The 26,244-nt window shown below is 37.6% G+C and overlaps 1 protein-coding gene across 2 annotated transcripts in view; it reads right to left on the bottom strand.

Moving 5' to 3' along the window:
- The window catches only part of SI (sucrase-isomaltase), a 213,921-nt gene that overhangs the window by 75,918 nt on the left and 111,759 nt on the right, over window positions 1–26,244 (bottom strand). For both annotated transcript variants that reach the window (XM_078389026.1, XM_072996157.2), the window contains exons 41-58: window positions 24,634–24,782; window positions 23,037–23,121; window positions 22,860–22,916; window positions 21,849–21,973; window positions 21,529–21,617; window positions 19,329–19,378; window positions 15,557–15,730; window positions 12,665–12,805; window positions 10,815–11,021; window positions 9,917–10,071; window positions 7,723–7,891; window positions 7,064–7,160; window positions 6,850–6,962; window positions 6,394–6,519; window positions 3,830–3,958; window positions 2,014–2,124; window positions 935–997; window positions 229–345 (exon numbers count right to left, since the gene is read on the bottom strand). In XM_078389026.1, coding sequence (XP_078245152.1) covers window positions 229–345; window positions 935–997; window positions 2,014–2,124; window positions 3,830–3,958; window positions 6,394–6,519; window positions 6,850–6,962; window positions 7,064–7,160; window positions 7,723–7,891; window positions 9,917–10,071; window positions 10,815–11,021; window positions 12,665–12,805; window positions 15,557–15,730; window positions 19,329–19,378; window positions 21,529–21,617; window positions 21,849–21,973; window positions 22,860–22,916; window positions 23,037–23,121; window positions 24,634–24,782 — 2,157 coding nt within the window. The remainder of the gene's footprint in view (window positions 1–228; window positions 346–934; window positions 998–2,013; window positions 2,125–3,829; window positions 3,959–6,393; window positions 6,520–6,849; window positions 6,963–7,063; window positions 7,161–7,722; window positions 7,892–9,916; window positions 10,072–10,814; window positions 11,022–12,664; window positions 12,806–15,556; window positions 15,731–19,328; window positions 19,379–21,528; window positions 21,618–21,848; window positions 21,974–22,859; window positions 22,917–23,036; window positions 23,122–24,633; window positions 24,783–26,244) is intronic.

Here is a 26,244-nt window from a genome sequence, read left to right as displayed (position 1 = left end):
CACAAAGACTCAGTCTTTGCCTTGGTCTATAATTTACTTGGGGCTGTGGCCACTGTACGTAAAGTTCTGTTTACCTTTTGGCTATTTCCTTTTGTTGTTTTTATTAATTGTTTTAATGATACGCTCCTATGGAAGGTTCACTGTTAAAAGTACCTGATACTGTAAATCCTTTAATTAAAACATAATTTATTAAGCAAAGGCACAGAAACAGTGATGTAAGGTACTTACAGTCCAGAGCCCATCAAATTTCACATATTTGGCATAATATTCCTTTATTTGTTTTTGCCACCACTGTGATGTGGAATTGCGGAAGAAATCTGGAAAACCCACATAAGCCCGGTAGTACTGAAAATAACACAAAAAGTTTTTTTTAAAAAACTAACAGCCAGCCAGAAATAATAAATTTTGATTTATATAAAAGATTTTTATGCCATACTTCAGCAAAACATCAAAGCAGCTTATAAAACAAATACCAAAATAAAGTAAAGCAAATTCCATTATAAAGCCTCTGGGACAAAAATTATATATATATATATATATATATATATATATATATATATATATATATATATATATATATATATATATATATATATATATATAAAATACTCCATAGGATAGAATTTTAAAAATCAGATGCCATAGGTAAGAAGGCTGTTTTTCTATAATCACTAGTAATTCTATCTTTCAGATGACAGAAGCATCTGGTAAACAAATGTTCTACATTGTCCTTCTCTGTTTGATGAACTACAAGCATTATAATCTGAAGCATTAATTAAAAAAAATACTGGCCGAGACCATAATAGTCAACAAGAATAAGTATGCTGAGGAAAATTTGAATGGGATCCAGGAATTATTTATTCATTTGTTTAATGGAGGATGGCAAGATTGTAACAACATGGATGAATGTTGGCCGATTAAAAAATATGCATACCTCAAACTGTATTTCCAAACTTGCATTTTCATCAATGGTTATGTTGGGATAATCTGGCCACACCTAATCGGGAAAGCCAAAACAAAATATCAGATATACAGGTTTGACTATTGCATGACTTTTGAAACATTTCACTGTTGTAGGATCTGAAAGGTTCATTAAGTGAAGAAGGGGCATGCTTTGACATATCTAATTACTGTATTGAAGAGAGTGAATCCAGGGCTGTAAGTAAGATAGAGCAACATAGACTTTACCCCAAGACGCCAAACTACATAACTAGAGGTGAACTCACAGGCAAGTGATAGGAATATAAACATCAGCATCTCCTGACCCTTTTCTGTTCTCAATTTTTTTTCTGAAAGCAGAAACTTACTCTTACTTTTTTGAAGGGAGGAGCACCACATTCTACTCCTCCTTTTTCTGGTTAGAGGCTTGTGCCCACATCTAAGGGCAGAATGGGCAGGAGATAGTACTCCTTGCCCTGGGTGCCAATATTTTGAGCTACTGCTCTGACTGAAGCTACTTCAGGCCTTAATGCTTTTAAGATGCATTGAAGCACCCAGAATTACACATAGAAATGGGCACGAACTGCCAGTACTTCATCTAGCCACCTAGAGTGGTCCATCGGTCCAGATAAGTGGGGTATAAATCAAATCAAATCAAATAAATAAATAAATCTGAACAGGTTTTCTGCATTTCCAAGCCCCACCTTCTCTAGGTACTGCCCCTGAGTGCTTTTGAGTATATGCCCTTCAGAGGAAGCAGGGCTTAGAAGCACCAAGCAGCTGTTTGGACGAAGTATGAACTGGCATGAACTGCCAAACAGAAATTTTAAAGGATCTACATCGATATGAGAACATGTACAGAATTAAAAACTACATCAAACAAACAAGTGAAAAAACTAGCTTAGAAATAGCATTACTTCACCTCCTTCAAATTATCAGTAAAACAAATACAGTAATTGCTGCATTGCAAGCCAATGGGTCAATGGTGGGCTACTTTCTTAGTTCCTGCTATGCAAGAATCAAAGGAGGATTTTCCAAGCAACAATTAAGGTGAACATTATTTTGCAAACATACCTTTGCCCATGCAATATCTGTGCTGTTGGCCCATGTGATGAAGACATTATTCTGTACACCTTCTGTGAATGGGGGATAGGGCTCAGTTTCATTGCCTGATATGGCTGGGTCCTAAAATGAAGTGAAGACAGATATATATATATATATATATATATTCTATATATCTTCTAATTCTCTTTATATACTTGACCTGTGTTGATCCTGACTTTAAGGTTTTAAAAAGCCTCCAAGGCAGAAAAGCAAAACACATTAAAAAGAGCAACCTATGAACCACACACCCCTGACACTTTTCAGCCTTTACAAAAAGGTTATTTTTATTAGTTTTGTTTTCCTCATATCTGTATGCCTCTAAGAATGCAGCTTTTTCATCTAGGACCCATGGGTTGTCCTGCAGGGCCCTCACCCAAAATATCCAGAATCAAAAGCAGTTATCTGTGAATTTCTTTCTTCCTCTCTTCCTTTCTTTATTCCTTCCTTCCTTTCCCATTTTAATTTTTTGGGGGGTGGGTCATAAGGGCAAACATTTGACCTCCAGACCTGTCAGGGTTGCCCACCCCAGATTTAAATACATAGCCAAAAACAGATCAGCCAGAAAGCAGCATTTTGCACAACAAAACATATACCTTATCCCAGGGGTGGGCCACATGAAAAATCTGAACTGTGTTCGGGGGCCGAACCAACTTTACTTAAAAATAAAATGAAACAGTGATATTATGATTGTTTTTATTTTAAACTTGTTAATCTTCACAAATACTAAAGAGGTTTTTTTGCAGTATGTTAAACATAAGCAACTGATCAACTTTAGACAAAAAGCTATACAGTGGTGCCTCGCTTGACAAGGGTAATCCGTTCCAGCGAAATCGCTGTAGAGCGAAATCCTTGTCAAGCGAAATAAAAAAGCCCATTGAAATGCATTGAAAACCGCTCAATGCATTCCAATGGGCTAAATACCTCAGCGTCCAGTGAAGATCCTCCATAGGGCGGCCATTTTCCAATGCCTGTGCAGCGAAAAATCTGTCCTAAAGCACAGCAGGGAGCCATTTTACACAGCGGGTGGCCATTTTGAAACCCGATGATCAACTGTTTTGATTGTCGTAATCTGAAGAATCAGTTCCTGAAGCAGGGAACCCATCATCGGGAAGCAAATTTTGCCCATTAAAACATTGTTTTGCGATTGCAAAAGCAATTGCAAAAGCCTCCTCATCAAGCGGATTCATCGTTTAATGCGGTAATCCTTAAGCGAGGCACCACTGTAAATGGTTTTGATGTTCAAAACTGTCCAAGGGCCAGGCAGGAGCAGCCTGCAGGCCATATGTGGCCCTCGGGCCGCACTTTGCCCAGGTCTGCCTTATCCTGACCTATTTGCCATGTTCTAGGCAGGTCTGTCTTTGAAAGGTGTTTAGAAACCTGACCTGCTCCAAAGTGCTACAGCTAGACTGTTGACTGAGACCAGGGACAGGAACAACTAATTACCCTGTTACGACAGCTACACTACTTTGTCTCACTCTTGGCCTATAGTTCCTGCAAAACCCTATAAAACCATCTGAAACACTGCATCTTTTAATACACACTTCCATGGATTTTAAGATCATTGTACACTCTCTTGGTCTTGCCACAGGAATATGTAGTAAGAACACAAGAAAAAGCATTTTGGTGGCAGCTCCAATGCTGTGGATATTCCTTCAATGGAAGGCCACACAAGCCCCCTCCTTGCAAAAAGCAAAAATTTATCTCTTTCAGCAAGTTTTTTGACTAACTCAACAGGTTGTTCACAGAGACCATCTGGAAGGCAGAATCATGAAAACTGAATACAAACCAAGATGATGATGAATCTTGAACCTTGTGACTTGATGTCCTGAACAAATTGAGGTAGGTCACTGAAGTTCTGGCCAAGAGTAAAGTCTAGCTTCCTTTCCATGTAATCGATGTCTGTATATTGTACATCCTGTGTCAGGATAGAATTTATGAGTTAATATGCAAAACAAACATAACATGAATCTGTAGCAGGGATAAGACTAAGAAAGAGGAGGGCTTTGAGTAAGAGATCTGAATCAGAAAGAGTAAGGGAGCTGAAGAAGCTGGAGCTGCTGTTGCCATTTGGACTACTGAAGCTCTTGCCAACTTGGTCTAGGGCAGTGGTTCACAGGCTTGGATCCCCAGATGTTCTTGGATTGCAACTTTCAGAAATCCTGGCCAGCAGAGCAAGTGATGAAGACTTTTGGGGGCCCAGTTTGAGAACCACTGGTCTAGGGTTATGAAGATTCCATAAGTGGAGCTGATTTTTCTCGGTATTGAAACCCAACTCAATAGAGAAGGATGTCTTGGATTTTTTTCTGAATTCAAAGGGACACTTGAACTTTCCAATTCTACAAGAAACTTCTGTATTCATGCCATTGCCTAGGACTTGAGTGCACAAATTCTAGCATTTTTGTTCTTAGAATTGCTCAAATTTCTCTTATATAACTGCAAATAAGAAGACTCATTTTGTGAAATTGTTTTTGCAAGATTCACCAATAGATATCTAAGTAAACAAACAGCAATATAACTTAAAAGTGTTACACAAACTCTATTTTAGGGATTGATATCTGTATGCATTAGAATATACACAGATCAGGCCCTCTTTGGCCATGATCCTGTTGGAGTTATTATGCAACAAAAATGGTTTTCATTATTTCATTTGGTGCTCCATTACAAGGAACCTGACTGGCCACACTTTCAGTAGCGCAACTAGTGCGGAGTCAAGCATACACAAAAGAGCACAGATTGTTCACTCATAGTAAGTACATGTATACTGCCCAATTTGTTTAGAGTTATGCATTCTGCCTTGCTGCAGTCAGATCCACATGGTTTAATGTGACAAGAAACAGTCATAAATCTCAAAGCCAGCAATAAAGAGGGAAAAAAATGTCTAAGCTAGATATGCAACATTAGGTCTTCTATTTAGCAGTGAAAATTATTGATACAGTAAAAAAGAAAATACATAGCAGACAACTCTCTTGTTACTATAAACCAGAACAAAACTGTAGTAACACCAGCCAGAACAAGCAAAGTGTAAATTCCCATCAGATCATTAATTACATACAGAGTATGCTGCAATTAAGCTTCTCAGTATTAAAATTTAGACAATTAAGTTTATGGAAAGGCACAACCTGTTCAAAAATATTATAATCTGGTGCACTTCATTTTCTTTCTTTTTAACTCATAAAGACTTTTTTCTTATGTCCTATAGCCTTTTGCAGAGAAGAGTGATTTTGACAGCAAAACTCATGGACAAAGGGTTACAGGAGATAAGGAACTGCAACTTGTTTTACAGTCTTCCAAGTTGATCATGTCACCATACCACAACATGGTGTTGCATCGATTCCAAAGAATGGTGAGCAGAAGGTAAATAGTTGTTGGCATTCCTTTGTAAAACTTTTCATACAAGACTTTATACTAGCATTCAGGCAGTTTAATAAAAAGTAAGCTGTCTCACTCTACTTGTGTGTCTCCTTGTGGGCTTTGTCATGCAATTAGAAAAAATATATGTTGATTTTAATTTGCGCAAGGCCCTAGAGCAGTGGTTCACAACCTTGGTTAACCCCAATGTTCTTGGACTGCAATCCCCAGAAGAACTTAATCACCAGCTGTGCTGGCTGGGGTCTCTGGGAGTTGCAGTCCAAGAATACCTGGGATACCCATGGTAGGGAACCACTGCCCTAGAGTGAAACAACAGGTAGCCCTCTTTTCAGAAGGGAAGGGCATCTTTGGAATCAACTTGTTGCAGGTAAAGTCCATACATTTTCTGCTCCTTTTAGTCCCAAAGTTATCAAAATGCTACATAATTTTTGTTTGTTATCCTTGAGTCCATGTATTTCTAAGTAACAATATATGGATGCATGTGATACAGAGTAGCAGTAGTAGTAGTAGTAGTAGTAGTAGTAGTAGTAGTAGTAGTAGTAGTAATAATAATAAAATAATAAAATAATAAAAATAAAAATAAAAATAAAAATAAAAATAAAAATAAAAATAATAATAATAATAATAATAATAATAATAATAATAATAATAATAATAATAATAATAATGATAATGATGATAATGATAATAATAATAATAATAGTAGTAGTAGTAGTAGTAGTAGTAATAATAATAATAATAATAATAATAATAATAATAATAATAATAATAATAATAATAATAATAATAATAATAATAATAATAATAATAATATGATTACAACAGCTATTTTTCATATTCTATATCCAGGTCTCTCCACTACCATTAATGAGATTACAGTAGATTCCAATGTAATTGTGTCAATTCTGATTTCTTTTTCAGTGAAATAATTCATGCTGGATGAGAAACAGCATGAATAAATTGCTATTGGATAAAACTTACATAAGGTATTTTTGCTGCCCTCATTGCATCATACAGATCAGCGACTTCAGATGTATTTTTGTATCCATAGCGACAAAGCTGGAATCCCAAGGCCCAATAAGGTGGCATAACTGGTCGTCCAATTAGCTACAGATAATATAATTTGGGGAGAAATATATACATAAATGAATTAAGAGGGGAAATTGAGAGAATTCAACCAACTACAGTATATGGCACCAGTCCTAGTATGCCTACAAAGAAATGATCAAATAAAAGACATTTCTCAGATGGAATTTTATATGCCTCCATCAATACATGCATATAGTTGATTTAATTTGACCGGAACTATCATAATACGTTCACTGAAATGGGTATGTGTTTTCACACTGGATTCACTCAAAACCTTGTCTCTAAGCTGAGGCCCCAGAAGCCTTGTTGGATCAGGTCCTGTATATTAAAATATTGAATATGTCTTACTCTAGTGTATCCTTGAACCACTTCTTCTGGAGTAGGCCCCAAAACCATGTAGAAGTCCAGAATTCCTCCAATTGTGCGATATGTCAGAGCAGGTGTTGGCTGGAAGGTGACATCTGAGTACCAAAAGACAAGAGTTAAGGAATTAATGCTGGTTTGTATCACATGTATATGCAGTGGATAAAACTCTTCAGATGAAAAAAAAATTGTCATTTACCCATAGCATTGCTGGTCAGCAAAAGGACTCCATGAGCACTTCCATCATTTTCCAGTCCCATGTAGAAGGGATGGAAGCCATAGGAATTCAGTTTGTACTGTTAAAACAAAACCAAACATACACATTGCATTTCTGCTCCTCCAAAGTCCGTCCATCTTCAGCAGAGAAGCTTTTACTATATATATTTCCCCTGGATAACTATAGATGGAGAAAGCATATTTGGAATTGGAACACATTAATCTTTAGCCACTGAATTGCTATTGCACTTCAGTCAACTTTCTTTTTGCTAATTTGGGCCAAGGTACATGTTCCGTTGAGTAAGCAGCACTATGTAGTTTCATCACTTTTGTAGCTTTCCCCCCCCTCTTTGCTCAAAAAATGTATTACAGGCATGGATGCAATGCATTTTTTTTTTGTAATGATTCCATTGGGGTTGAAATGTGTATACGGGGTAAAAGTTCTGGCCACTCTCAGGATGAGACAATGGCACAACAGATGGGTATGAAATTCAGGGAGGAAAGTATCTACTGGAAAACGTAAGCTTTTAAGAAAGAAAATGTAAATTCATCAGTCTAATTTCCACAGCAGAAGGGGAGAATAATAATATATTTTTAAAAAGATTAGAAGAAGAACATTCCTCTTCCCAGAGCTTTACTTACACCAGGAGGCTGATCTTTAGTGAACATTCCCCAGCTCTCCCAGTTCATATCTCTCCGGAAATGAGTGTGTTCATTTTCTCCAAATCCATATATGTATTGTGATGGCAGGCGAGTAGCAATCTGAATGAACATGTCACTGAAGGTGAAGCCTGGGACCTGAGAATCCCATCTGGAAGAGAGGGGTGGTTACTTCATATCATGAGTGACATGAAAAAACTGAAAGGGGGACTAAAATTAATCATAATTCAAAGACACAAATTGTTACAGATTTCCTTCTCTCAAGTGAGAATGAATAGACAGACAGATTTTGGTAGTCAGATGTTTAAAAACAAGCAAAATACAGAAAGGTTTTGTACATTTTCTTGTGAGTGATTATCTGTGCAAAAGCATCTTTTCCCTCTTCTAGTCCTGCTGCTACTGACAAAAAATGTGGCTATCTTTTAGCTCTAATGCAGAACAGAAAGATTTCATAGCAGTTAGGTTTTTGGGGAGGGGGGACTGGCTGAATAGTTAATGAAACAGTCACATCTTTAGTCTTAATAGAAATAGATCTCTTCAGCGTTTCCCATCCTGGTAAAGCGACCCAAAGTGTTCCAAATTATATTAGCAAATTAGTGTGAGGTTCAGACAGAAACATGCTTCTTCTGGAGAATAATGCATTGTAACTGGCTTACCAAGTATTCCTCGTTAAAACAAAAATATCCATGATAAACCAAGTGATTCTTCCAAAATTTTCTTGATCTGGATTTTCCTCTAGCCTAATTTTGTAGTAGATATGTTAGGAATAAATCCATAAGAATTTTCCTTCATTCTATTTGTTTCATAGTTCTTAATTCTGTTCAGAGGCCTGGGCATGCATAGTCCCCCCCGCCCAGTTCTTTTATGTCTTATTTTATTACAGCACCACAATTATCAACTGAATATTGATAAAATATTACTCAGTGGTTCAAATCCAGTAGCAAATCACAACTAGAGAATAGGCCTTCTAAATCAATAGAACTTACAGAGGAACTGATTCATCAAACACTTACTGATTCAATGGGCCTATTCTAGTTGCAAGTTACTGCTGGATCTCACCCAGAAGCCAGATTCCTGATCATCAAAGCACAACATTACATTAAGGTAAAGGTAAAGGTTCCCCTTGACATTTAGTCCAGTCATGTCCGACTCTCGAGCGTGGTGCACATCCCCTTCTCCAAGCCGTAGAGCCAGCGTTTGTCCGAAGACAGTTTCTGTGGTCATGTGGCCAGCGCAACTAGACATGGAATGCCATTACCTTCCCACTGTGGAGGTAACTATTTATCTACTCGCATTTACATGCTTTCAAACTGCTGGGTTGGCAGGAGCTGGGACAAGCGATGGGAGCTCACCCCATCGTGTGGATTCAATCTTACGACTGCCAGACGTCTGACCTTGCAGCACCTTCTGAGGTTTAACCCACAGCGTCACCAGGTCCCCATTACATTATTTATTTATTTATTTTATTTATTTATTGGACTTATATACCGCCCCATAGCACTACAAGCACTCTCCGGGCGGTTTACAATTTTTAATTATACAGGCTACACATTGCCCCCCCAGCAAGCTGGGTACTCATTTTACCGACCTCGGAAGGATGGAAGGCTGAGTCAACCTTGAGCCGGCTACCTGGGATTTGAACCCCAGGTCGTGAGCACAGTTTTTAGCTGCAGTACAGCGTTTTAACCACTGAGCTGAGTGTTCCACAAGATTGCACAAGTTGACTGCACAGTTTTTCCCATTTGACTAATTGTTCAGCGTGCCAGTGGAAGTCCTTCATAACTGGTAAATCCACCATAGTATGCTTGTAGCTGCTGGGGATGTATTACATTTTATATTAGATTGGTTTTAATTCATATGTGCCATCAATGACTTTTACCAGTGATAGGACCTACATTTTATTATAAATAACCCCAGGAAAGGTGTTTGATATGGAACAACAACATGTAGTAAAAGTCATAGAATCATTATTGTGTTGTGCATAAATTCTAAAAACTGGTCAGAAACTTGCTGGCCGTGTGTGATAAGAAATATAAGCAGTGACTCGCAAACTAGAGACAATCTACTACTACAGTTTTTGCCACTGCACTTATACTGGCATAAATAACCAACAGGAATCTAGCCATTATGTTTAAAAATCCAATTGAGCGTCCCAACTAGAGCAGACTTCACTTACATAACCGTTCCTGTGCTTTTTCGGTGGATCCTTATGCCAAATGGATTGTCCACAATTTCCACCTGATAGAGCCGATTAGCCTCTGAACTTTCAGGAACATCTGGGGTGAAGAGTGGAACTGGAACTTCATATCTTTTGGAGTTGGGATCATATATCTAGAAGGAAGACATAACTATTGCTCATTAGGTATAAATGTGCAATAAAACCATGTTATTCTTTTGGTCTTACAAGAGATTTTTTTTGTTTTTGATTGTGTAAGAATTGTAATAATCACAATATATCCAGGAAACCTCAGATGTTTTTCTAGGGGTTGTGGGGCGGGGGAATCTCATGCAGAGAAATATCACTGTGGAGAGAAAGATTACTTTTTCCCAATTTCTCTATGATAGCATGAGACTGTGAGATTCACATTCTCACAGCTGAATCATGCAAGGAGCTTCAAGACAATTGAATGACCACTTTCACACGAGAATGGAGTCTTATTAATGAGCAACGATATGTCTTCAAAGATAACTCACTCCTATTATTTATGGAACTTGCTTCTGATTTTGATGGAACTTCACATTTACTGTCCTGCTATAGAAAACCTCAGTTGTGGCAGGGGTTTGCTTGACAGCCATTGATTCTTAATAGCTTTTCATCAAATATATAACCCAAAAGCTAACATGCGCTCATTGATGTCAGATCATGGAACTTGTATTTGGCAGTTGCTGCAGTGATGCTTCAATGCAACAAACAATTGTGGTGACACACTATGTAATAGTTTAAACTTGACTCAGATCATGTGTACTGTTGCTGTTGGGAAATGGCCTCTGGCTTATAAGCTGTAATGTTCCATAGCTTTCAGCCAAAAAACTTAAAACGAGAAAATTAATGTGTCTTGCGACATTATATTCACCTTAAATTGCAACATGTCATTGTAATGGTACTTCATTTCCAAGCGAAGCTGGTCCACTGGTGGTGATCTAGTTCCATAGGGGTTCGGAAACTCAGTATTCCTCTGAAGGTCAGCTGACAAGCCCACATTACTGTTTTGAATGTTACTGACAGAATAACCATAGTTACGAGGATAAAAACAGTGTGGAATTCCAGGAGTAGAAACAACCTGAAACAAAATGAGAAATAGTCGATACTAAATTAAGACATCCAATTTCAATTGGAAATCTAAACTTGAATCTCAACTGGAAGCATGGTACAATGAAGATTGGAATCTTGCTGTAAATGATAAATTGACTTGTATTCTAAAAGTTAAGAAAGGGAAGATAAAAAAAAAACTTTTTATGATATATGGGGTAGATTTATTGAATTTGTGTTAATAAGAGGAAGAGGTAAAGTCCCAATACAAGGATCAATGCAGTTCTGGAAAGGAGGATAATGAAAAGAAGAGCTATCTAGAAGGTCCTGATGGTGGTGGGGAGCACAATTATTTTAGTTTGTATCTTGTATTTTGTATCTTTTCTCCAACTCTGGCTGCACTGCATTGGCTGCTGATTCGTTTCCGTGTCGACTTCAAAGTCCTAATGCTTACTTACAAGGCCCTAAACGGTTTAGGACCTTGATATTTGACGGAACGCCTGCTTCCACCAAGATCTACCCGAATCAAAGGCCCTAAACGGTTTAGGACCTTGATATTTGACGGAACGCCTGCTTCCACCAAGATCTACCCGAATCACCTGTGCGAGTCAGGAGGTGAGGCTGAGGAGCCTGATGCCGAGAGAGGCCCAGAAGGAGAAGACACGAAATAAGGCCTTCTCGGCGGTGGCTCTTCGCCTCTGGAATAACCTCCCTTCGGTGATTCGCACGGCCCCTACGCTGGGTACCTTTAAAACCCAATTAAAAACTTGGCTCTACACATAGGCCTCCCCTCCAGCTAATTCCTGACTTTTCTTTTAACCCTTTTCTATTTTATTATAACTGTTATTGAATGATTATGTACATTTTGCATTTTATTGTTTTATTTTGTGTTGGAAGCCGCTTAGAGTGGGCCGGTGGCCCAGATAGGCGGGATACAAATCAAATAAATAAATAAAATAAATCTTGTATTTTGTAAAATTAAAAAATTAAGAAAAAAAATTAAGACATTGAGCTTTATTTCTAAATACGACATGCTTTTAGCATATTTGTGCATACTTGAAATTATTTTGCATAGGTTGGTGTTTCTTGATTGGGGGGGGGGAAGATTGTTAAACAACCAAGCAACTACAGAAGATGTTTTGATATATATATCATAGGAAAGTGATGCATGTAGCTTCAGGACACATATTCTTAATGAGCCAATTAAAGGGCTTGTCTACACAGGTTCGTTTGGAGCAGGCTGGTGCAGGCTAAAAAAGGTTGGAGGTGCAATATGCCATCTGGTATGATCCTCACTTCCTACCTGTTAGAGCATTAAGACAAGAGAACCAATTACTTCAGGAGGAAGTGAGTGCTCCAATGCCAGAGGCATGCAAGAGAAAATTGGACAACCATCTGTCAAATCTGCATTGATTCGGATTTCTGCACTGAGCAGGGGGTTGGACATGATGCCTTATAGGCCCCTTCCAAGTCAGTTATTTTATGATCCTAGGAAAATACTCCAAAATGTTGCAAAATTAGGGAATATGTATATATGTTTTGAAAAATACATGTTTACTGGCTAAAGAAGTGAAGCCATGGGTAATCCTAAATAGGATGGCATAAATTCTAATCTGACTGCAGCAACAACAAAGTGTTCCCTTTAATTCATTTCACCAATTGCATCTTGCTTACCTGCCAGATGCAACCACGATTTTCACAAGTGACTTGGGTCGGTTCAGGATATGGATAACAGTCAAACTTTTCTGTCTCTTGATTCCATCGCACTGTATATTCTTGCCCCAATGCAAGCTCAAGGTTTGTAAGGTGTAAAGCCTTTGGGAATAAAAGAAACAACTTTACACTACATGAAATATAATAAAATGACCGGGTACATTATATCAGAGCCTCGTATACAGATAAAATGTCCTTTTTAATTAGAGTTTATATATGAAGTAGCATTGGACTTTTATTGCAGAGTCTATATTATAAGTAAACACTGGACATGTGAGAGTAAAAAAATGGAGAATCAGAATAAAGGAACCTCCTCTACTCATCTGTAAAGTTCCTAAGGAAATAATCCCCCAGAGACAGAAGCCAAATAAAATTGGCAGATTCCAAGTTAGGGCAATTTCTGCCAAGTTAGGGCAATTTCTGTAAGTCAAATGAGTTGGAAAGATCAGTGACCAGGGAATAAGAGCATCAAAAGAAGGAGAAACCAGGAAGGGAGAAGTCAAGACTTTAACTGAGAAGACAGCTTAGACATAAAATGTTAGCAAACTATTTTAAACTACTATTCAGTGCAGAAGATCCACAGGTTTAAGTGATGTAATTTGAAGTATGTTTTATCAACTAGTCTTGGGACCTGATTTGGACATCAGATATCATATACGCTCCATCTAATCTATGAGCTTTGCAGGTTTTATGATGGGCTCATTTATGTAGCATTATGAGGACTAATATTTGACTTAATAACTTGTTTCCCCAGCATATGACTACAAAAGAAGGGTTTCTGCAATTTCTAAGCATGTGTAGAACATTATGGAACCATGAGGTGACATGGTTTGGGACCATAAGACCTTTCAAAATGTCTTTCACCAATGTCATCTGCATGACCCACCAGAGTTTTCCAGATTAAACTTCTCTGGATACTCCCCAAGGGAAGCCCAGAAGCTGTCAACAAGAAATCAGACCTTTTCCACAGTGGATCTGATACAGTGGTGCCTCGCTTGACGATGATAATCCATTCAGTTCAAATCGCTGTTAAGCGAAATCGTCGTCAAGCGAAATTAAAAAAAACCATTACAATGCATTAGAAGCCAGTTAATGCATTCTAATGGGTGAAATACCTCATTGTCCAGTGAAGATCCTGCACTGGGTGTCCATTTTTCGGTGCCTGTAAAACGAGCAATCAGTGCTGAAAACAGTGGAGAGCCATTTTGCACAGTGGGTGGCCATTTTGCAACCCACTGATCAGCTGTTTCAAAATCATCATTAAGCGAACAATCGGTTCCCGAAGCAGGGAACCGATCGTCGTCAAATGAAAAAAGCCCATAGGAACAAAAAACCATCGTAAAGCAGATTTGTTGTTTAACGAGGTAATCGTTAAGCGAGGCACCACTGTATTGTGAAACCAGCTCCCAGAGGACCAGTGCTTGGCCCCCTCCCAGCTAACATTCAGAAGATAACTTTAAACTAGAGATGGGCATGAACCTTGGTTCAGAGATTGATGCCAGTTCATTGGACTGGCACCACAGGTGTGATACATTCACTTCTCCCTCTTCCCTGGCTAGATGCTCCACTCACCAGCCAGCATACATTGTTCTTCTCCTCCTCTTCAGGTGTTCAGCCAGTCCTGGCAGGAGTTTGTGCTTCCCTCTTCTGCCTCCACTGGCAGATGCCCACTCAAAGGCAGTGCTGCAGAAATCCCTGCCCTCCCTCTTCATCTGAATGGGTGGCAGCTGGAGGAGGTGGAGAAGGGAAGAAGGCACTCCTGCTGGGACTGGTTGAACACCTGAAAAGGAGGAGCATGGCAGTGAATGCTGGCTGGTGAGTGGAGGATCTGCCCAGGGAGTGTGGGAAGCAAAGGTGTGTCACCTGTGGTGCCAGACCAATGAACTGGCACAAACCCCTGAACCAAGGTTTGTGCCCATCACTAATTAAAACATTGCTATTCAGTGAAACTTTCTACACCAACCTAATTTAATGTTGATCTTTCGCTCCTTGTTCTGCCATCATTTAGATAATGGTTCTTGGTGCTGTTTGTTTTTATTTTATTAATGTCTTAATATTTATTAAATTATTATTTAGTATTTAGTACACATAGTATACACATACCACCTCATTAGTGCAAATAAATAAATAAATAAATAAATAAATAAATAAATAAATAAATAAATAAATAAATAAATATAGGTACAGTGTGACTTTTCCACTTTTCAAATAGAACAGCAAGAAAATGCAAGAGTTCATGGGGAAAAACAGCAAAGTACCATGGCATTTTGAGATCTGTATACTCGGAATAATATCTACAGTGCAAATACACCCAACAGAAAGGTTATGGGGGAACATCATAAATATTAACAATATGATGGGAGATTGAACACAAGTGGAATAATATTTCTTTACATGTACCATATTTAAATTATGGAATTCATTTCTAGTATGACGATGGATACCAAGGACACATTGAAGTAGCATTAGCAGATCCATAGATTGTAAGATGAACAGTTGCAATGCATTAGGAGGTTTACTGTATATGCTAGGTGCAGCATCCAAGACAAAAAGCAAATTGCTGAAATCCGATAGTAAGTTGCAACTAACATAGTTCCATTAATGGAGATTTGGCAAGTCAATTCCTCCTTAAGTTCCATTGATTTAATAGGTTTACTCTAGTTACAACTTACTACTGGATTTTAGTATCTGAATAACGGTCCTTGACACCAATGGTAGAAGAAAGCTACTGTCTATACATCCTTCATATGAACTTCCCATTAGACTCTGTTTAGCTTCTGTGAAAGCAGGATGATGTTTTAGGCAGTGCCCTTTTCATGGGGTTCACAGTGCCAACATTATTTTTATTCTTACCTGAGACGAAGAATTATAGGTTGTGTTATAGTTGGACGAAATTGGCACACCATTTTGAAGTACTGTAACGGAGAAAATGGAGCCGCCTACTAGTCCTAGGATTTTAATTTCACCAATTTTTAAGTTGTTTGGGTCAGTATATCCACGGTGGGTGACACTGATGTCCAAGACACCCTGAAAGACAGATTTCCCTAACATGATTAGTTATAACTACAGTACTTAAAAGTTTTTGTTACATTTGGCTCCATTTGGTTCCAGTTCCTTTCACCATGCGAACTACCACTTGAAAAGCAACAAGTGAGCAGCACAAATAAAGTACCGTAAGTATAGTGCATTTTTAAAATGCTTAATAACATTTTAATATTAATCATATCTTGCCATTATCTTTTTTTTTTAGCAATGTCTGTTTTGCAATCATGTTTCAGTATTGCCTTGGATTGCCTTGCCTTGAATCTCAGTATTGTGAGAATAGAGGGTCATTAAATAAATAGATAAAAATTGGCAAAGTATGTAAGACACCCAGTTCTAAAAATATAAAAACCATAGTGTACTGGGTCATTCTGACTTTGATGTCAATCAGCCAGATGTTTTAATATACATTTAGTAAAATAATTTAACTGGGCAGACACAGATGAGACAACAGCTTTCCAATTAGAACCAGAGGTATCTGAAGAAGGAAAAGACATTTGATTATTGTCCAGTGCCGATGAAAAGCCTGCACGATACAAATTAGCTTGCTTTTGTTTAGTAACTGGTCCTGATGAGGTAGGCAATGACTCTGCATATTGATGGTGGAAGTCTAGCTGCTGCAAAGGCTATGTTTTATCACGTTTTGCTTGCAAAGCTGCCAGTCTCATTTCTTCCTGCACAAGGAAGTATTCAGAACTCACTAAAAAGAAAGAGTCCCATTCTTTGCATTAATTAACATGGGTTTCCCCCCCCCCCACTCCACTCAATTTATCTAAGCTCAAAAATGCTGCTTGTCATTTCGGGAGATAAAGTATGTGGTGTAAATCTGGAAAGTTGAAAATATTTGTAATTAACATAATGGTCAGAATCCTGTTGGAGCAGCTCTGTGATCCTAAGGCTGATGATGTCATCAGCCATGGCCTTTTATTTATAACTGAAGTTTCCTATCCTTCCTACAAGAGTCTGAGGCTCCCTTTCAACCCAGGGAAGCCATTGGAGATCTTGGGAGGGGGAGTTTTAACGTCAAAAAAAAAATACACCCTGTTTCCAGAGCAGGACCATCAGTGACATTTTTTGAATAGTAAAGACTTCCCTTAATAGTCTTCCAGTGATTCCCCCAGGTAGAAAGGAATCCACAAGTAACCTTGGAATATGAAAGGGGAGAAAGGGCATTAATTAAAAATAAAAGGCCCCTACTGATTACATCATCAACCTTACATGCACACAGCAGCAGCAACAGGAATCTTGGCTACGTGTAGTTAAAGTAATTGCTGGTATTTCCATTATAATTTATAAAGCGTACGTTGCAAGTTTTGTAAGACTAGTTTTCATTATTTTCATTTCACTTAACAAGAACTGCCATGGAGTAACACAATAGATTTGTGTCAAATAGTCCATTATCAGATCAAGAGCTTGCCTGTTTATGACATTTTAGTAGTTGAACAAAGGCATCACCACACGTCTTCACATTATCAGCTTCATTATCTCCAGATCTTACTTACATTTAAAAAGAACAAATTATTTAAAGCTGCCTTTAATAACAGCATCTCCAGGATGCTGTCAATAAAAATAAAACAAAACACAATTCTAGATTTTTTTATAGAGTAGACCTTTGGTCTAGATGGGCAGGATAGGAATCTAATAAATAAATAAATAATCCATATTTATGGATATAATTACTGTATGTTGTATTACTGTGTTGTTTACTAACCATATGTTATTTGTTATTGTGGGGTGTTGAATGAGTTTTAATCTTGTGTAAATTGTTTAATATAATACTTGCACTGAATACACAGACAGACAGACAGACAGACAGACAGACAGACAGACAGACAGACAGATGTATGTATACATTTCCCTAAGAACCCATTCTGCTATTGCTAAACGGTTTGGGACCTCAATATTTGGCAGATCATCTTCTCCCACCCAGATCTACCCGGATCACCCGCTATAGCCAGCAGGGGCGGCTGAGGGGTCTGACGCCGAGAGAGGCCCGGAAGGAAAAAAACAAGAAACCGGGCCTTCTCAGCGGTGGCCCCTCGGCTGTGGAATGCCCTCCCAACAGAAATTCGGCTGGCACCCTCGCTGGGTGTTTTTAAAAGCCAGTTAAAAACTTGGTTATTCAAGAAGGCCTTCCCTCCAGTCAATTAAGTGTCTCTCTCTCTCTCTCTCTCTCTCTCTCTCTCTCTCTCTTTTTGGCTATTCCATTTTGGTAATCCTCTCTTTAAATTAATTGTTTTAAATTGAAATTTGTAATTTTATGATTTTATATATTTTTATACTGTTTTGTTTTATTTTGTAAGCCGCCCCGAGTAGACATGGTCTAGAGGGGCGGGGTAAAAATCAAATAAATAAATAAATAAATAAAATAAATAAAGATATGCAGGGTCATCCATTATTTCCGTGAACATTTCTGCTATGCATAAAAGTCATGTCATACATCCAGGATGTTTGATATGCCATTTTCATCATAGAAGGTTTTTACAAATTGTTCATTTGTATGCAACTTTGTATCCTAAGAGAATCCAGCCTTCCTCATCATTTAAAGGTACAAAGGTCGTATGAGAGATCTATATCAATAAATGCTAGATTTCTCTTTTGTTTGGCACAGGTATTGTACTCATAGCTCTCCACTCAAATGCCAACATTCTCATTAATTTGTATTCTTTCTCATAAAATTAAAGCAACGAGCACACGGTTTGAACAACAAAGCAAAAGAGCATCATAATGTTAAACATTTAGAAATTAATAAAATAAGGACCACCTAACTCAAACCAAGTTATCTTACTGTGTCATACACTGAATTATTTTATTTCAGTGAACCTAACGTAATTTCAAAATTTGTTGCCAGGTTCAGAATACCTGTTTGCTGATGGAAATGGGGTACTGGAATTTATGCATGTTCGTTGCATTTTATCTATCATCTATTGCATTTACTAGCAAGTAGTTCCTTTAAGTTTTAAAAATTATTTTTAAAAACATATACAAAAAGATAACAACACTACCAATAAATCAACTTCAAAATAAATAAAACCACACGTCACAGCCTCCACCCCAGCAAGTTCTTTCTGAACTCTGCAATCATTTCGCATCATAAGACGCACTTTTTTCCCACAAAACAGGGGGGGGTGGAAAGTCTGTGTGTCTTATGGAGCGAAGAAAACAGATTATATTTTCCTGTTTTCTTCTCCTAAAAAATTGGTGCGTCTTATGGAAAGGTGTGTCTTATGGAGCGAAAAATACGGTACAGTGGTCCCATGGAAAAATAATAACAGTTGAGGTCCATGTGACTAAAAGTTCCTTTGTCTAGTTTGGCATCTTGATTGCACTGCATACATGGACATCTTTTTGTGTAAATTACTTAGAGCAGTAGTTCCCAACCTTGGGTCCCCAGATGTTCTTGTACTACAACTCCCAGAAATCCTGGCTATCACAGCTAGAGGTGACAGCTTCTGAGAGTTTTAATACAAAACATCTGGGGACTCAAAGCTAGGAACCATTGAGCAAATCAAGATTTGCTTAGCTCTGCAGAGCATGGACATCCTACAACCCCAAAGAATACAAGATTAGAAGGTATGCATACCGGACTGGCTTTAAATGTGTGCAGGAGGTATAGACCTTTCTCATATGCATCTGTAAGACACAAAAAGTGAGAGTAATCTTCTATATATCTATTATTTGTCTGATAAATAAAGAGCAAGTGCTCCCCCCCAATAAATAAAAATGTATGAGTACAAGAAAGCAATTTTCACTGGTTTGTGGACATATAGCAATCAATGTGTTTCTGCTGTAGAAACATTGTCTTAAAGTTATTGTCTTTAGTGGCTACAGAAGAAAAGTTGTTATTTTTTTTAAAAAAAAAGCCATTTTGATCACAGATTTGTATTTAAGAAGACTTTTTTTAAAAAAAAATCTACATTATATAGGTATACTGTTCAGGATTCATTAAAGAACTTCCTGCTCTTTCTTTCTAACAGGCATGATCCCCTCAAATATATGCACTCTTACTGGGATACAGTTAAGCATATAAAATTGAGATTTAAAGTCAGTTTTCGTCTCATACTGCTTAAATCATTTCCATAATACATGTCAGCTGGAATCCTGTTGGCATAAATTTATGCCATGCAAGCTGGATGATATCATCTGGTGATAGAAATCTTTAATGCAATTCAATTAAAGTCTTCCTACTACTGCTCACCCACCCTTGCTTTTCAGAACTTCTCTGTGAATCCTTTGTGCCCTTGGGAAGCCTTCAAGAGCCCCAGGTCTGCAGAGATGCCTTTAATTTTGGAAAATTCCCATCAATGGTCCTGATGCCAGATCATCACCACTATGGCAATCTGGCAGCCATTTTCCAAAAAGTTTTGGTTTTTGAATTGTCTTTTAAAAATTGATTTGAAAAATTGACTTCAGTCTTAATATATGTATAATTCCTATTTAAAATATAATATGTATATAGTGTTTTTAAATCTGTTGTTTTATCTACTGTGAGCCCCCTTGAGTTCATTATTGGGAGAAAGTTGGCAAATAAATAAATAAATAAATAAATAAATAAATAAATAAATAAATAAATAAATAAATAAACAGACAGACAGACAGACAGACAGACAGACAGACAGACAGACAGATAGATAGATAGATAGATAGATAGATAGATAGATAGATAGATAGATAGATAGATAGATAGATAGATAGATAGATAGATAGATAGATAGATAGATAGATAGATAGATAGATAGTGTTGCCCAGCCCCACCCAAAGGCTACCAAAAGCTTTCCACAGGTAAAAGAGTCTCTAGGGAACCTCTGAACCAGTAGGAATTCGGGTTTTTTTTAAATGTTGCCCCATTATTGGATGGGTCTAAATCCTTAAGACCAGGCTGTTGGCTCCTCATACATGGTTTTCAACAAGTGAAATTACACCAGTGTTTTAGGAGGTATCCTAAGTATAGTTTTGTCTTTGTGACTTGAGACATTATCAGAATGGGATTTAGGTTAATAGTATACCTTTCGCGCGCGCGCCCCCCCATTTTTTTCAGTACCATTTGATTTTACTACATCAACCACAGCTACTAATTCTTCATAAAACAAACATACGTATATCACAATGCCTAAGCCAATTTACACTGAAAATAATAATGATGAGGACTTAGCTACAACAGAGAATAAAATGCAGGCCCTACAGCATTATTCTCCCAGTTTCAGATAGATTGTGCTGGCACGCAGAAAAGCCGTGTTGTGGACTCTCAGTAATTCTTGAAAGAATTACTGCAACATCGCTTGGCTTAATTTCAAAAAGCTTTCTAAAGAGTGATTCATTCAGAAAGAGAATGGAAGAAAGAGGATAGGAAAGAAGGTTGACCCAGCCATTTTTTATTCTGACCTTACCCACTCCTCACTTTAATCATCCATTACTGACTCCAGAATTAATAATTCCAAGGGACAACCCACCAATGCCCTCAGGCATATCCCCCAGAATCTGAGTACTGATTACACTTATGTAATAATGTAAATTTTGGCAGCAAATTGCTACGCATTAAGGACCTGTCAGTTGCGCCCCAGGGCATGTACCAATCATGTGACTGGTTGCACAGTAAATAATTGAACCAGCCCCACCTCAGTGTACAGCAATATACCTCCAAGATTTACATGATCTCTCTTATGTAAATAGAATTTGGTAGGAAGATTTCGGCTTTGAAGTAGTTCAATAGCATCTAAAAAGGTTTACATTCATCTGCCCAAAAGTCCTGTTAGGTTGGTTACTGTTAAACCGTTTACACTTACCAATTGTTGTACCATCATCCCAATAAAGGAGCCCCTGAGCAGACTCGTTATCATCTAAAGCAACTGTAAGACCCATCATCTTCTTTCGGCTAGAAAGTATGAGAAGCCATTTAGAAAAGAAACACCAATTTAATTGTTTTATAATTAAACTACAGCCGCTGCAACATAGGTTTCTCTCATCTTTTCAGACATAAGCATTTGATGTACTTTCTATTTTAATTCTTACTATTTCTGAACAGTAAACATTGGTTTGCTCTTGTCTACCTACCCACCATCCACCTTAAAAATTGTGTAGGCACTCAAAGCATGTCTGATCATACCTGGCCTCGGTGTTTAAACCAGGCAGTTGCCATGGAATAATGTAGCCACCTCGGAGATGCAGATTGATGTCTTCAAGGGGAGTAGATATGTTTTGGAACTGTCCCCGCACTTTCTCAACTTTATCCTGCTCGCGACAAACAAGAATTAATAGTTTTATTTCAAACATGAAAGTCTATGTCCATAATTAATTGCAACGGCAACTGGCTATTGAAAGATTCCATCCTCAAATGATTCCAAGCAAACTACAGTGGATGCAATTAAGTTAAAAATAATTGGATTCTTCTCTCAGCTGCTTACCTTTGTGCCATTTCCTTTGCTGTAGACAATTAACTCTCAGCCCCACATGAAAAACAGACACACTTATTTCCCATAGGAATTAACAGGACATAAAACAGAGGTGTGACCAACTTGACAGACTGATTTCAGATGGCTGATGGACAAAAATGAGGCCATTTCTTCTGCTTGATAGATAGGGATTAGCTTTGCAATAGATCTGTTCTTTCTAAATCAGTTTTTTTAAAAGTTAAGATGATTGCAAGCTCATTAAAGTCTATCAGACTGGATCCAGACTGTTTTAGCCAATTTGAAATAAGTAGAACTGAAGCTAGCCACGACCACCTCAAATTCTGTACATGTCAGCAGTCATGTTTTGAGTACAAGTAAGCTTGGGTCCAACCCACTGAGTTCTTAAGAATGCCATGCAGTGAGAAGACTGACTCAGACTATAATCTGTAACATAACTAGAGCAAACTTTATTTTCATGCTTTAGCTCCCGTTTTCAGCTAAAATATTAATTAACATAATTTTAGCCGCCTAGAGTGGTTGACCAGACCAGATGGGCGGGATATAAATCAAATAAATAAATAAATAAATAAATAAATAAATAAATAAATAAATAAATAAATAAATAAATAAATAAATAAATAACAGACCATTCTCCTCTGCCCCAAATAACGCTACAGTTCTTGTAGAGAAAAAGAAATAGATAGATTTTATTAAAAAAAACTTACCGTGTAATAATTATACCAGGGAGCATCAGGAAAATAAGCTTCCACTGTTGTAGCATTCTAAAATTTTAAAAATTTGTTAAAGTCAGAGGAGGGGAAAAAACTAAATTTAGGTTTTTGGCTTCTTTTTAAGAAAAAGTGGCCATACATACAGTATTTACATATTATTTCTGTACTTACTTCATGCAGAACTGGGCTTATGAGCAATGCAGGTCCCCACAGAAACTGTTCATATATTTCCCATGTCGTCTTATCATCAGTAAACCTGAATCCAACATAGTAATTTATCTTTAGTGCAATGTTTTTAATGTTTTAGTTTTGTGTTGTTTGATTTTAAATTATTCTCATTCAGAGCACAGGGTGCTGTCCTCTGAAGATGCCGGCCACAGAGACTGGCGAAACGTTAGGAAGAACAACTTTCAGAACACAGCCAAAGAGCCCGAAAAACTCACAACAACCATTAGATCCCGGCTGTGAAAGCCTTCACAAATACATTATTCTCCTTCCCTTGTGAATATTTAAATAGGGCAGACAGATAGATCAACAGATTGATCCTGAACAGCAACAGGAAAGGCATGACCAGAATGTGCCACCAAGGCTATTTTTGAACTCCCTCTCCCCCAGCTTCCTTGGACCCTCTCCAATGCAAAAAGCAGCTTTTCTGTAACTAAAAAGGTAACGTGCTGTTCATGGAGGTCCATGGGGCAGTGACTCAACTTTTAAACAGGTGGCAGAAGAATCTCCCCTCTCTCTTTCTCTCTCCCTCCCTCTCTCTCACACACACTTAGTTTAGAACCAGGTGTCCATATGCCCTTCAGACAATTCTAGGAGAAGAAAACCGACCCTAAACTAACCAAAGTTCACCTGCATTCATCTACCATACTCTGTGTTTATCTAATTCAAATAAAAATATTGCAAGGCATGAATAAAACTATGAACATTTAGGAGATCTTAGAAGCACTCAGATATCCAAGTGGTGAAGAATAGAGTTGTATGAGGATCCATAATTTCAACCTGACTGTTGCAGATTACATTTTTCCTCATTTGTGGGCTTTCATTCAATATGGCACAAAATATTTATTTATTTATTTATTTATTTATTTATTTATTTATTTATTTATTTATTTATTTATTTATTTATTTATTTATTTATTTATTTATTTATTTATCTGTTTATCTGTTTATCTGTTTATTTATTTATTTATTTATTTATTTATTTAATTCTATTTATATTCCACCTATCTGGTCATTATGACCACTCTAGGAGGCTTACAATGTCGCAATACTATAATAAAATGATAATAATAAAAAGAGAGTACATTAAATAATCAAAGATGGGGAGGAAAAATGAAAGATAAACCACAAAGAAAAAAAAGAAAAGAAACAGATATTAACTGGAGGGAATGTTTGCTTATGCAATGGGATTACCGCATCCTCTTTTTTTCTTTGCATATTCAGGGTTATGAACACATGAAGCAATGTATGGGGGGATTAGTAGAAATCTATTCCATCTTTAATAATTTCCATTCTGCTGAAGGATAGTTTTAGGTCTAAGCCATGGTAAAAAAGCACAAATTGAAGGAATCTTGAGCCCCCCACCCCCACAAAGAATTACTTGTCTCACTCATTCGTTGTCTTACTCATTTGCTGGAGGCAAATGATCTCAAGAAGGTTTAAACCTTCCTCACCGAGGTGTTTCATCATGTCAATATAGCCTAAATTAACAGGAATAAGGATTTTAGGCAGCATTATTCACATCACATTATGTAATACTTACTCGTGGAGTAAAGGGCGCACAACCGTGCTACCATGAGCATGGGCTTCATACATCAATGTGTAGAGATATGGGAGTAAAGTATATCTGGTATTGAACACATTCCTTGCTATTTCTTTAAAATGATCATCAAAGGATACCGGATCTTGCCTCTAAAGAAAACATATGAGTATAATTGTTAAACTTTCAGAAACCACCTCTAAGATTCATACATGGATTATTTAAATCTGCTAGTATATTATGCATTGGTAACAGCTTTTTATATAATATAAATAATTTATATAACCAAGAATGTATTCTCTTGTGTCCTCTTATTTGGATCCATTATGCTTTTTTGTTTTGCCTGATTTTATAAGTTACATAAGCTGTACATTATCTTCTTGCAACATTATGAGGTCAAAAAACTCTCTTTCCCAGCTTTATCTGTTCCCTATGCAATATGGCCGAGCTTCGGGAGGCAGTAGAAGACAGGAGGGCCTGGGGTGCTCTGATCCATGGGGTCACGAAGAGTCGGACACGACTAAACGACTGAACAACAACATGCAATATGGTAGTCATTTTGATGAGTTAATCCATCTTTTCCTCCTCGTACTTGAACAATACTACATTTTGTTGTACTGTCACTCCTATTGGAATATTCTGTTCCAAATTAGAAGGAACAGCAAGTAGACTGCTGAGGGTCCTCTTGTCAGTGTCTTAAAGAGGAAAAGGGAAAGGATCCTATTGTAGTTTCTTATTAACATGAACTTTTTGAATTTTCACAACTTCCTTGATATTTGGGAATGGGAGGATCCTTGAATATTTAAAAAAAAATAGATGATATGAGGAGGAAACTCAGAGCTCACTGATTCATTCCTCTAAGGCTTTTTAATTAAATGCACAAAAGTCAACCATAATAAAAATAATAACCATGTACTATCAAGTCAATTCTGACTTTTAGTGACTCTTTTCAGGATTATCCAGGCAGAGGGTATTCAGAAGTGGTTTCTCATTCCCTTATTCTGCAGGCATTCTGGGACTCTGCAGCTTGCCCAAGGCCACATAGGCTGGCTTTTCTAGGACTCACAGAGGGGAACTGAACTACTGCTGAGCTATCTACCCAAATCATTCAGCTATATAACAACCATGCAACACTTAGTTAAGATTTCTCTTTTTTTCTGAGCCTCCTCATATGGCATGCTAGGAATACAGTGGTACCTCGCTAGACGATGATAATCCATTCCACTGAAATCGCTGTTTAGCGAAATCATTGTCTAGCGAAAAGCATTTCCCTATTGGAATGCATTGAAACCTGTTTAATGCATTCCAATGGGGAAGAATCGTTGTTGTCTAGCAAAGATCAGCCATAGGAAAGCTGCTTTGCGTACCACTGATCAGCTGTTTAAATAGCTGTATTGCGAAGCTTAGGTCCCGAAAACACCCATTTTGCGAGCGCGGAGGGAGCTGTCCAAATCGTTGTCTAGCGAAAATTGGTTTGCGAAGCAGGGACCAAACATTGTCCAGCAAAATTCCCCCATAGGAATCACTGTTTTGAGAATCGCTATAGCAATCGCAAAAAGTCAATGTCTAGCAAAAAAACTGTCATGTGGGGTAACTGTCTAGTGAGGCACCACT

The sequence above is a fragment of the Pogona vitticeps genome, chromosome 3 (assembly GCF_051106095.1).
Source record: "Pogona vitticeps strain Pit_001003342236 chromosome 3, PviZW2.1, whole genome shotgun sequence".
NCBI classification, from domain to species: domain Eukaryota; kingdom Metazoa; phylum Chordata; class Lepidosauria; order Squamata; family Agamidae; genus Pogona; species Pogona vitticeps.
This window is presented reverse-complemented; position numbering and strand designations above follow the sequence as displayed.